The 12,819-nt window shown below is 46.2% G+C and overlaps 2 protein-coding genes across 4 annotated transcripts in view; both read right to left on the bottom strand.

Moving 5' to 3' along the window:
• DPP6 (dipeptidyl-peptidase 6) overlaps positions 1-12,819 on the bottom strand; it is a 588,928-nt gene that overhangs the window by 188,546 nt on the left and 387,563 nt on the right. The window lies entirely within an intron of this gene.
• Positions 2,467-3,144, bottom strand: LOC105511360 (ubiquitin-conjugating enzyme E2 L3-like). 2 transcript variants are annotated; one of them, XM_011941530.1, is made up of 2 exons: positions 3,111-3,137; positions 2,467-3,023 (listed from the first exon to the last, which is right to left on the bottom strand). In XM_011941530.1, the coding sequence occupies exons 1-2, from the start codon at positions 3,135-3,137 to the stop codon at positions 2,682-2,684; spliced, it is 369 nt and encodes a 122-aa protein (XP_011796920.1). In that variant the 3' UTR covers positions 2,467-2,681. The 2 variants fall into 2 exon arrangements, with proteins under 2 accessions (XP_011796920.1, XP_011796918.1); XM_011941528.1 differs by having other exon boundaries at positions 2,467-3,144.

Here is a 12,819-nt window from a genome sequence, read left to right as displayed (position 1 = left end):
AACAATGGGCATACCACCCAGGCATGTTAATTTGCAGGATTCCATCCCTGCCACCCCAGCCATGGGCCCTGAGTGATGGCCTCTGACACACCCTGGGCAGGTCGGGTATTCTCAAGCCTTTCCTGGAGCTTTGGAGTCTACTGCTTCTTGCCTCTGGGTCCTGGCACTGGAATGATACAGACCTCAGGGTCCCAAGAGTGATTTGTCTTCCTGGCCATATGGAAGACGTTTTGCAGTGAAAGAGAGTGAGATGAACACACAGAAAGCAGTAGAGCTGAAGAGAGACTACAGAAAAGGGAAAGCAGGAAAGGAAAATAGTAGGAGATAAGGGCAGAGGCAGAGACACACCCCAGGATGCTGTCTGAGTCCCTGGATGCCAAACCCACTTCTGACCATCCCAGGAATGTAAGATATTCCTTTTTTTGTTTAGTCTAGTTTAAGTTGGCATTTTGTCTTTTGTCGCTAAAAATTCCTGATAAATATCTCCACTTATTTGGCTACAATTACCACATTTTCTGTGCTCTCACTTCTCCCCTCTCCTCTCCCTGAGCTTTTCCTTGTACCAGGTTTCTGAATAATGATGGTCTTTGCCCTGGAGGAGCTCCTTGTCTGGTTTAGGTATGTTCTCATCCATGCTTAAACACATACACATTGGTGGCATGTGCTTATAATCTCAGCTACTTTGGAGGCTCAGGCAGAATAATTGCTTAAGGAGTTTGAGACCCAGCCTCGACAATATAGCAAGACTCTATCTCAAAGATAAAAACAGAAAGCCATATACAGGCATGTCACAAAGATTTGGCAGGTTCAGTCCCAGACCACTAACCACCACAATAAAGTGAATACCACAATAAAGTGAGTCACAGAAATCTTTTGGTTTCCAACTGCATATAAAAGTTATGTTTATACTCTGCTGTAGATTAGTAACTGTGCAATAGTATTGTCTAAAAATGTACATAAGTTATTAAAAATGTTTTATTGCTAAAACATGCTAACAATCATCTAAGCCTTCAGTGAGTCATCATCTTTTTGCTGGTAGGTGGTGTTGCCTTGATGTTGATGGCTGCTGACTGATCAGGGGTTGGTTGCTGAAGGTTGGGATAACTGGTAATTTCTTAAAATAAGACAACAATGAAGTTTGCACATTGATTGATTCTTCCTTTCACAAAAGCTTTCCTGTAGTACCCAATCCTATTGGATTACATTTTACCCACATCAGAATTTCCTTCAAAATTGAAGTCAGTCTCTCAAATCCTGCTGCTTCTTTCTCAGCTAAGTTTATAGAATATTCTAAATCCTCTGTTGTCATATCCACAGTGTTTTTAGCATCTTCACCAGGAATATATTTAATCTCAAGAAACACTTTCTTTGCTCACTCCTAAGAAGCAACTTCTCACCCATTCAAGTTTTAACCTGAGACTGTAGCAACTCAGTCAGATCTTCAGGCTCCACTTCTACTTCTAGTTATCTTGCTGTTTCTACCACATCTGCAGTGACTTTCTCCACTGAAGTCTTGAATCTCTTAAAGATTATGAGGGTTAGAATCAACTTCATTTAAACTCCTGGTAATGTTGATATTTTGGCCTCCTCCCATGAATATGAATGTTCTTAATGGCATCTAGGATGATAAATCCTTTCCAGAAGGCTTTCAATGTATTTTGCCCAGATCCATCAGTGGAATCACTATCTGTGGCAGCTATAGCTTTATGAAATGTATTTCTTTTGTTTTTCTTTTTTTTTTTTTTTTTTGAGACAGAATGTCCCACTGTTGCGCAGGCTGGAGTGCAGTGGCACAATCTTGGCTCACTGCAATCCTGCCTCCTGGTTTCAAGTGATTCTCCTACCTCAGCCTTCCTAGTAGCTGTGATTACAGGCACCCACCACCATGCCTGGATAATTTTTGTATTTTTAGTAGAGATGGGGTTTCGCCATGTTGGCCAGGCTGGTCTTGAACTCCTGACCTCAGGTGATCTGCCTGCTTCAGCCTCCCAAAGTGCTGGGATTACAGGCATGAGCCGCCATGCCAGCCAGGAAATATGTTTCTTAAATTATAAGATTTGAAAGTCTAAATGACTCCATGATCCATGTACTGCAAAATGGATTATCTCCTTATGCATCTCCTTCAGAGTCCTTGGGTGGCCAGGTACACTGGCAATGAACAGTGATGTTTTAAAGGAAATCTTTCTTTCTGAGCAGTAGGTCTCAACAGTGGGATTAAAATATTCATTACACAACGGTATAAACAGTTGTGCTATAATCCATGTCTTGTTATTCCATTTACACAGCACAGGCAGAGTAGATTTAACATCACTCTTAAGGACCCTAGGATTTTCAGAATGGTAAATGAGCATTGGCTCCAGCTACTCCAACCCCTAAGAAGAGAGTCAGCCTGTCTTTTGAAGCTTTTTTTTTTTTTTTTTCCCGCTCTTTCTTTTCTTATCTTCTCTTTTCTTTTGAAGCTTTTTTTTTTTTTTTTTTAGAACATCTTAAATTTTTAATCCTTTCTTTACAGGTTACCTAGACCACTTTTGATTAAGAAAACTGTAGAAAGTTAGTAACTGCCACAAGCGAACGCCAGGCGGTGGCACATGTCAATTTCCACAGAGTCCTGCTTTGCGGGGTGTCTGAATGCACTGCACGGGGCCTCTGCTCACACTTGCTGGAACCAATCGTGGCAGAATTTAGTCCACAGGTCGCTTTTCCCCATATTTCTTTGTAAACTCTTCAGCATTCTTACAGAATTTTTTACGGTCCTTAGAGTATTCTTCAGCTAGGTCAGCCCGAAGCGGGTGCTCGGGCTGGGGGTCATTCACCAGTGCTATGAGGGACTGGATTACTTGGTCGGTTTTGGTTGCTGGCTTCCAGTTTTCAGCGCTAATTACTGGCAGACAGACCTGCCCCTTTTCATTGATGTTCGGGTGATAGATCTTTGTTTTAAATGTGATCTTCGGTGGTTTGAATGGGTACTCTGCTGGAAAGTTGATTTCGATTCTGAAGGCCCCCTTATCATATGGAGGGTTGTCAGGAACAATAAGCCCTTGCCAAGTCAATAAATTAGCTTCATCAACCTGGAAGTTTTTCATCCCACATTTGCGGATTTCTTCAAGCTCCTTCATCAGCCTCCTGCTGGCTGCCATCTTGGATTTGGTCTCTTTTGAAGCTTTAAAGCCAGGCATTGACTCTTCCTCTTTAGCTATGAAAGTCCTAGATGGCATCTTCTTCCAGAAGAAGGCTGTTTGGTCTACACTGAAAATCTGTTGTTTGGTGTAGCCACCTTCATCAATGATCTTAGCTAGATCTTCTGAATAACTTACTGTAGCTTCTCCATCAGCACTGCTGCTTCACCTTGCACTTTTATGTTACGGAGACAACTTCTTTCCTTAAGTCTCACGAACCACCCTCTGTTCGCTTCCAACTTTTCTTCTACGGCCTCGTTACTTCCCTAGGCCTTCACAGAATTGAAGAGAGTTAGGATCTTGTTCTGGATTAGGCTTTGGCTTCAGGGAATGTTGGGTCTGGTTTGATCTTTTACCCAGTGCATGAAACCTTTCTCCAGATCAGCCATCAGGCTGTTTCCCTTACCTATCACTCACATGTTCACCGGAGCAGCACTTTCAATTTCCTTCAAAGACTTTTCTTTGCACTCACAATTTGGCTAACTGTTTGGCACAAGAGGCCTGGCTTTCAGCCTATCTTGGTGCTCTTGATATGCCTTCCTCATTAAGCTTACTCATTTCTAGCTTTTGATTTAAAGTGAGAGACCTGCAATTCTTCCATTTATGAACACTTACAGGCCGTTTTATGGGTTATTACCGGCCTAATTCAATATTATGTGTCAAGGAATAGGGAGGACCAAGAAGAGGTGAGGAAATGGCCTGTTTGTGGAGCAGTCAGAACCCACACAATGTAAGTTTGTCGCCTTATATAGGCACAGTTAGTGGCTCCCAAAACAATCACAAGAGTAATATCAAAGATCACTGACCCCAGATGACCATAACAGATATAATGATAATGAAAAGTCCAAAATATTGTGAGAATTGCCAAAATGTGACAGGGATGCAAAGTGAGCACATGACGGAAAAATGGTGCCAATGGACCTGCTCAAAGCAGGGTTGCTACAAACCTTCAATTTGTAAAAAACCCAGTACCTGCAAAGCACAATAGAGTGAAGTGCAATGAGATGAGATGTGCCTGCATCTGTATAAGGTGATGGCAGATGGATAGTGGGTGACATTTCATGTACCACATTCAACTATCAGCATGCTTGTTTCTGGAGGAGATCTCACCTCTACATTTTCCAAGGAATAACTTTCTAGCCCAGTGAAGGTAGGACCCGATGCAGTCTGGAGATCTATGAACATTTCACAGGTGGCAGCCATAGAAATGAGGATAAATCAACAGAAGCAATGATGGAAAGATGCGTGGTCTAGTGAGTGAAGCAATGATATGGCAGTCAGGGACTACACCAGTAACTCCCTGCACACCACGCTAATTCACAGTGCACTCAGCCTGGCGGCTCAGCCTGGATCACCCTAGCAAATGACAAAGCTCATGACACTCTCCAACTCTCCACATTAAAATGCCTATGGATAAGGATGTTCAGCTTGCAAAATCAAAACACATGGAGAAATCACTTGGCATTTTGGACAATTTAAACTGGGTAGTGTTGGGTTATACTTTAAAAAGGTATAGGCTTAGACCTAAACAAATTTGATCAAACCTGGGTACAGCACTGAACCACAGCCTGTGTGGTTATCAGCACAAGGGTGCCATTGATGAGAAGCAGAGGAGAAAGGCCTGGAAAGCTCACTCTGTGGTGAGTGTGCAAAGCAGAACAGGAAGACTGGGAGAGCTCTGGCTGGCTCCTCGACTCTACAGTGCAGGTTAATTCCTGGGAACTCTAGGGGGATCATAGGGAATGGGTCAACCAGATCCTCCAAAAAGCCCGCCTTATCTCTGGGCTATTTTGGTGAGTGGAGACAAATCCAGGCAGATGGGGGGTGATGGGGATGAGTGATGATGATGGCAAGGGTGGAGGGTTAAGTGTTCACTGTCATATCTGACCCCTTGGGCAAGGCCTAGACTGTAGTCTTTCTCATGGGAAGGTCTCTGGGCATCTCATTCACCTGGAGAGATGAGGTCTGTGTGTGTGATGCGGTTCGAGGGGCCACCGCTCTATCCTGGGGAAGTAGATGCACATTTTCTTCACTAGGTCAGCAGCTTTTGATGCTCATGCAAAAATGATCTCATTGAGAATTTACTTACAGAACTGAAACTGATTTTGGAACATGGCCTTTGAGGAAGCCTGAACCAGCCCGAGAAAATCACGTGCAACAGCAGCAAACTCCCTGAAGCACTGTTCTTCTCAGTCCTTTCAGCCTAAAATGCTCCAGGCCCGACTTGAGTCTGAACATTCTGAAACCTTTTCCTGTCTCTCCACTGCCTGAGGATCTCTCCCAAAAAATGATACTGGCCCACTGCTCTGTGAACCGTGCTGGTAGCACTTTCCAGAAACTCCTATTACTGAACTCTGTTTTACGTTGTCTGCCCACAAAATTATAATATTTAAGACAAGGGAAACTCGATCTTGTGCTTCTTTCAATGCCTACACCAGAACCTTGTAGATACTTGATGCTAAATATTTATTGATTAATGGAACCATGTACCCATGAGTCCAAAAATAGTAACTACTCATCGTTGAGTGCTCGTAATGGTGCCATGCTTTGATGGATGTGTTGCACATATTTATTTTATTTTACATTCACAAAGTACTTGTTATTAACCAAACATTGTTTGAAGACTTTAAAATATTAATTTACTTAATCCCCATTATAATTCTATGAGATAGGTATTATTATGGATTATGATTTCATTTCAGGGCTATGTTACCTAGGGTCCTGAAAGAGCCCACTGGCCCAAGAGGATGCCCTTTTCAGGTGAGGAGCCAGGGTTTGGACCCAGGCTGTCTGACTCCAGAGCCCAATCTGAAGACTCCCTTCGTCAGAACACCTAGGAAAGGAAGGTGCTATTCTGACTTTACAGAACTGAGATGCAGGCTTGGAGAAGCCCAGCCCTGACCCAAGGTCACGCTGCCCATAAGGGGCAGAACTGGGCAGCCTGATGACACAAGCCATCATGCCAGGGCTTCTCCAAGGCCACTCCGGGCCCACCCACTCGGCAGCACCTGGGGCTTCTTTAGAAATGCTGACTCTCAGGCCCCACCCCAGACATACTGAGTCACACACTCTACACAGGCGCCTGGCTGTCTGGGGGCAGCAAGTTCCCCAGGTGACTCGGAGCCACTACCACTGGGCCCAGCTGCTGCCTCTTGCAGCTGAAAGTAACAGGGCTGGGCCACGGGGCCTTTATGGGAGCAGGTCTGAACCAAAACGCAAATATTGTGAACGTTTCCTCTCTAAAAGCTTTCAGAGGATTGACAAATTTATTGACTGGCAGAAAGCAGTTGGAGGCACTCTCTCACTCCACAAATCTTTTTATATTGCAGTTAGATCCGAGACTCGTCAGCTGCCAGAAGTCACCCTCTGACTGCAAAGAAGTGAAGGAATTTTCAATATCCTTCTAAGGTGATGGAAAAATCCATTTTTTTCTTGGTAAGTTGCTGGGCCTTTTAGTATACAGTCCTAATATGAGTGGCCTCCGGCTTCCAGCAAGGGTAAAATGCCACCCATGAAACATCATTCAGATGCTCCTGGCTAAGTTTCCTGGATCATCCCAGGTATTTGGAGTGGATGGGATCGGTTTGAGGGTTCAGTGAAACCACCAATCCCCTCCCTTCTCAGACAGTCTCTGCTTCCCTCCCAGGTTCCCTGGGTGGCTGATCTTGGAACCGTGCTCTTCTCCAGGGTGGTGTGACTAGCAGCTAATCTTTCTGCAGCCTACAGGGGCTCATTATCCCATCTGTAAGTTACTCAGATTTTCTAAGTTTTGGTGTCAGTTCTTCGTCTTCCTCAGCTCACTGCTGCTCATTAGTGCCTCCTAGAGGATGGGCAGGGGAATCACAGAGTCAGGCTCCGAAGTCGCTGCCTCTGGCACAGTCATCAGAAGCTCTTTGCCCTGCTATGCCTGAGACTAGCTCCTGGCTGGACCGTGAAGGACTCAGAGGTGATTTCCGACTTCCGCTGTCTTTCCCCTTCAGGGAGCTTTTCTGTTATTTACACACCAAGACATTAAAAGATAAATGGAGCAAGAATAAAATCACAAGAAAGATACCACTGGTATTACTTTACAGAAAAATCAATTTACTATTAAATATATGTGAATTTAATTAACTATGGAATATAATTAAATATATGCTGATTTAAATAGCTATGCAATTAAATTATATTAGCAGAGATCTTTTTAAAAAATCATAGCCTTAGCAAGGTCTCTTTAAAACAAATTGCATATTCACCTGATGCCGGTGAGCGTGGAGTCAGGATGAATGATGAGGCATACAGACGACAATTCGCAAATATGCATCAAGAGCCTTAAAAAAGTGTTCCTAGTTTTTGACTCAGTAATTCCACTTAAGGAACATCTTAGACCCAAAGGTGTTTCACAGCATCAGTGATAACAGGGAATATTATAAATAGTCCAGCTGTCCAGCCAGAAAATGGTTAACTGCACTTTGGTAGATCTACTCAACGACATACTATGTAACTATTAAAATTATGTTAATGATAAGTATTTAATTGTATAAAATGCTAATTGTATCAAAAAGTTGGGATATAAAACTAATAATTGTAACTAAAAAAATACATCTACTCTTGGAAATAGATTTAGAAAACATACTAAAATATTAATAGTAATTGTAGATACTGGGTCTATTGATGCTATTTTAAAAAGGTTTTTTTTTCCTTTTTTTTTTTTACTATATTCTGTATTATTTTTATAATGGGAAAATAAATAAATGATAAAGTTTAACCAGATACCTAAAATGAACCTAGCACCAGTACGGAGAATTGGTGATAAAATAATAAATATGCCACCGCCCTAAGCTGTGTGGGATGTCACAAGTGACAGGGAAAGACCTGTAGACAAATGATTACCGTACACCGAGTCTATAGACAGAACCACACGCGCCATTGCTGAAGGTCATGGGAATTCTAACCTGGGAGTCCAAGACAATTTTGCAGAAGAAGTGGCATCTTTTACGACTAACACTGTCATCTTTCACCTTCACATGTATTGTTTCTTCCCTTACGGCCTCTGTCTGAAAACCAGTCTTTCTATCAACAGAGAAAACAATGGAAACCTTCAAGCCCTGGGGTGCCAGAACACCGCTCCTCTCCCGACATGTCCATGTGACCTCGCCAAACAGACCTCAGAAACCTTCCCATCCTTGGCTTCCTGGAGGATGTCCATGGGACAGCAGGGCCACCTGGAATGCCAAGGGGCCCAATGAGGGGCCACAGCAGAGCCAAGGGCTGTGCAGGATCCCTGGGCTCTTTCCTCTGCCAGAGCGCACAGGGTGCAGCAGGGGCGCCGGAGCAAGCTCCAGACAAAGCAGTCTTGGCTCTGGAGGCCTCAACTTGGAAGCCCCTGGCTGAGGGAAGCCTCGCAGGGGAGGAGGAGAACAGCAGCAACTTCTCGTGGGCAGGTTCTGGGGTTCCGGTCACGGCGGCCTGGGTTGTCCAAGCCTCCTTAAAGGGAGGCCTCTGTGGAATCAGGCAAGCTGGATATGAAGCCAACTCTGCCGGGAACTTGATGGGACACCTTGGGCAATGCACGTGATGGCCAAGGCTGACTTTCCTGTCAATGCTGTGCCCCTGTGTGACCTACAAACAGCACCTGGGAAAAACCCTTGTTTCTTCATCTACGTTCACCCCTCTTTCACGCCTACCATACTGGAAGTACGTGCCTTTAGTGGATTCAGGAATTCAGCCCCTACTTTATGCAACTCAGTCACAAGAGCAGGTGTCAGGGTCTTTGTAGAATCGTTGCACTCTCTCAGGGGCTAGGACAGGACCCTTTCTCGCTGTCACGTTTTCCTGCCTGTGTGAGACTTAGACTTGTCTTCTGACCAGCTGAGCCAGTCTGTGACCGGCCCTCCTAGGCTGGCCCCTGACTCCGCTCCTAGTAGTTCTCTGTAATCGGCCTCTGGCTGCCCACCACACAGCTCTGACCAGGAGGTTCTCATTAACAAAGGCTAACACAGCATCACACACAGTATGAGTCACATTCTCATAATCCCATGAGGTGGGTGCCATGTTGATATGCATGTTAGAGGAAAATGAGGCACAGAGAGCCTAGGTAATTTGCCCAACAGGAGAGAGCCCATGAATGGCAGGGCCTGGATGGGGACCAGGCTGGCTCCAGCTCTGGGGCCTGGGCTAGGCCACTCCCTCCAACACTTGAACAACATACTTCATCTGTAGTGGTGTCAAAGAAGTGGTCCCTTTGCCTGAGACCTCAAAAGTCAGCAAACTTAGGAGGGTCCTATAACCTATCATCCAAATGAGGGGTTATCTGCACATGAAAGGAAGCCCTATTTGTGACTCCCCCTGGACTCTGGGGTAAACTTGGACTGCCCTGGGCAGACCAGGGCTGAACTCACTGCGACTCCTGTCACTGGGTCCCGTGTCACCTTTCCTCTCCCTCTCCCTATCTCAGCCTCAATCCTCATCACCCCAGGGATACGCGACTTCTTAGGTTACTCCACACCCAGGGGCCTGGGTGGCTGTGCCCTGTGTCAGTTCACAAAAGCCCGGAGCTCTCGCAGAATGGAAGCTTCCTCATTCAGACACACTCTCAGGTGGGCTCTGTCCTCCTGCCGATGAGGCTGGGCTCTGAGGATCGCGTGGGTTTTGTGGAGGTGGTTCAGTGCCCTGCGTGGAGTCCCTGGGCTGAAGCCAGAGGCACTGGGGGCTGATTTCAAGGCCAGTGCTGCCACGGGGCCTGCCTTCTCTGAGAGGCCTCTTTTGGGCCCCTTCTCAGGTGGATCACACAGGGTCACCCGTGGAGGGGCTTGAGACCTGTGGCTTTTGGGGAAGTGTCTCCGTAGGGTCCGTTTGTTTGATCAGGAAGGAGGCCTCCAGCTGGCCCAGGTTGCCCCAGTGCCCATTGAGGTCTCCTGCCTGTCCAGAGTGTCTGCAGGAACTGATTTCCAGACACGCCACGTGCCACAGGGCCAATGACTTATAGCCAGGCCGGCATCCTCCCACCCTCAGCATCTCCCCACGCCACACAGTGCCGGCCACTGCACAGCCTGCCTCCAGGTCTCTGCTGCTTCGCTTCTCTGATGACCTTGCCTGCTCTGCAGAGCCCGAGTCTGCCCCATCTCCTGGAGGAAGCCTTCCAGAACCACCTTCACGTCTCCTTCTCCAAACTCACAAAACACCAAATCACCACTATGTGATTCAGAGGATTACTTCACCTCTCTGAACTATAGCAATCATTTCATACAATTATCCTGCCTTAAAAACAGGACGGTAAGACTCTGGTTAAAATCTTGTAATAACTTTCTTAGCTTATGTCATGTATGTATGTCTTATCCAAATATTAATCTCCTTCAGGCAACAGTAACATTTTCCCGTTTTAAAAATCTCGTACAAACACTAGCACAGCTCTGGGCAAACATAGCGGCTCATAGTATTCATTTGACTCCCATGAGTTCTTGGCTCCTGACCCAGTGCCCTCATAGCCCTTTCCGGCACCCTGCCACTGTGGTCCAGGCACCCAGGGGCCGAGGCATCAGGCTCTGCAACAGCCTTGGGCCTCGTGTACCCTCACCAAATCCCCAAGTCCGGTTGCTGCCCCAACGCTGTGTCCTTGCCGCCAGCCCTGTAGTCTTCCCTTCATTTGATACCATCTCACCCCCGTCTTCCTAATATCACTTGCTGACCCACACACAGGGTCTATTTTAATGACAAAACAGAGGATAAAACCTTTCAAAATGTTATCTATGCAAATCTCATGTCTTTGGGCACTTTTAGCAGGTGGGGGACAGTGAATTAATTGACTCGTAAGATGAGATTCAGCAGTCTGGCATGGGTGGTGTGTGTGTGGCACCAGGAGAACGTGGTGCTGCCAAGATCCCCAGAGCCTGTCAGCAGCATGAGCAACCATCCCGCTTACCCAGGACTGTCCTGGTATCAGCATGAACAAACTGGGAAAGCCCCCAGAAATGGGAAAACGGTAACCCCAGGTTCAGGAAAGGGCTTTGCCGGATACTGAGAGATCAGCAGCTCATCTTCATTACTTACATCATAGATTGAAAGCCTGGGGACTGTCAATGTTGAAAATTAGTACATAAATCCCAGATTCCTATGTCTTCTGTTTTTTTTTTTTTTTTTTGAGATGGAGTCTCGAGTTGCCCAGGCTGGAGTGCAGTGGCGTGATCTCAACTCACTGCAACCTCTGCCTCCCAGGTTCAAGCGATTCTCCTGCCTCAGCCTCCCCAGTAGCTGGGATTACAGGCACCTGCCAGCACGCCTGGCTACTTTTTGTATTTTTAGTAGAGACAATGTTTCCCCATGTAGGTCAGGCTGGTCTTGAACTCCTGACCTCAAGTGATCCACCCACCTCGGCCTCCCAAAGTGCTGGGATTACAGGCGTGAGCCACCGCGCCCGGCCTCCCATGTCTTCTTTGTGGTGTTAGACATTGAATGTTCGTGTCCTCCCCAAGTTCACATGTTTAAATCCCACCCCCAATGGGATGGTATTAGGAAGTGAGGTCTTTGGGAAATGATCGCGTCATGAGGGGAGAATGCTCATGAATGGGATTAGTGCCCTTATAAAAAACAACACAGAGAGGTCCCTTGTCCCTTCCACCAGGCGGGACACAGAAGAAGGCAGTCTATGAGCCAGGACACAGGCCCTCGCCGGCACGGAATCAGCTAACAACTTAACCTTGACTTCCAGCCTCCAGGACGATGAGAAATCAATTTGTTTTTCTAAGCTCCCCCGTCTAAGATATTGATAGAGCATCCTGAATGGGCTCAGACATAACGGACAGAGATGTCTGCAAACAAGCCTTCATGCATGCATGCATCTATTACTCTGACACCAGGAGGAGGAGGGGCTTGTGAGTCCCTCTGTTTTTGCCTGCACTTAAGACAGAAACTTCCAGGCCTTCTAGACTCATTACGAGCCACATGACTGTGGCAGGCCACATCATAAGGAGCTCTGTCTGGAGCTACAGGGTTGGGCCATGGCCAGGTGCTCTGGTTTTCTGATGTCACACGTCAGGGTTTTACACCAACAAACAGATTTCTCCTAAAGACAGATGTGGCCAGAACCCCCTCAGGAGTATGGGCCTATTGGCGTTTCAGCGCTCGGCGGGTTCAGAAGATGCCCAAAGTCTGTGAGTGGCACCAGCCAGGGACCTCCCACCCACCTGGGAGGCTGGCTCGGCTGAATGAGGACATCTTTGAGTTCAGCAGGGAGCATCTGAGGAAATAGTTTAAAATGCAGCCAACCTTCTGCTGTGAGCTTGGTAATTAGCACTTCTGGAAAATCAGTGCTCTCCAAGATGTGAGCAAAATGAAAATGTTAATTAATAAAGGAAAATTTCAAACTCCTTATAATATCAGGAGACATTCAAGCTGAAAAATATCACTTGGTGTTATGAAAATGTGACCTGGAGGAGACTTAACAGAAGCTTCATAGTAAGGGCCTTCCTTCTCGGCCACGTCAGCATCTGCTCCCCCTTGTTAGAAACTAGCACACAATTGCAACTGCAATGCAGCAGTCACACCGCTCACACCACATTCACAGGCACCCCCTTAGACAGGGATGCCCTCTCTCACCACTCCTATTCAACATAGTGTTGGAAGTTCTGGCTAGGGCAATCAGGCAAGAGAAAGAAATCAAGGGTAT

Source organism: Colobus angolensis, unplaced genomic scaffold (genome assembly GCF_000951035.1).
Source record: "Colobus angolensis palliatus isolate OR3802 unplaced genomic scaffold, Cang.pa_1.0 Scaffold2, whole genome shotgun sequence".
NCBI lineage: Eukaryota > Metazoa > Chordata > Mammalia > Primates > Cercopithecidae > Colobus > Colobus angolensis.
The sequence above is the reverse complement of the archived record's forward strand: the minus strand, read 5'-3'. Positions and strand labels throughout refer to the sequence as shown.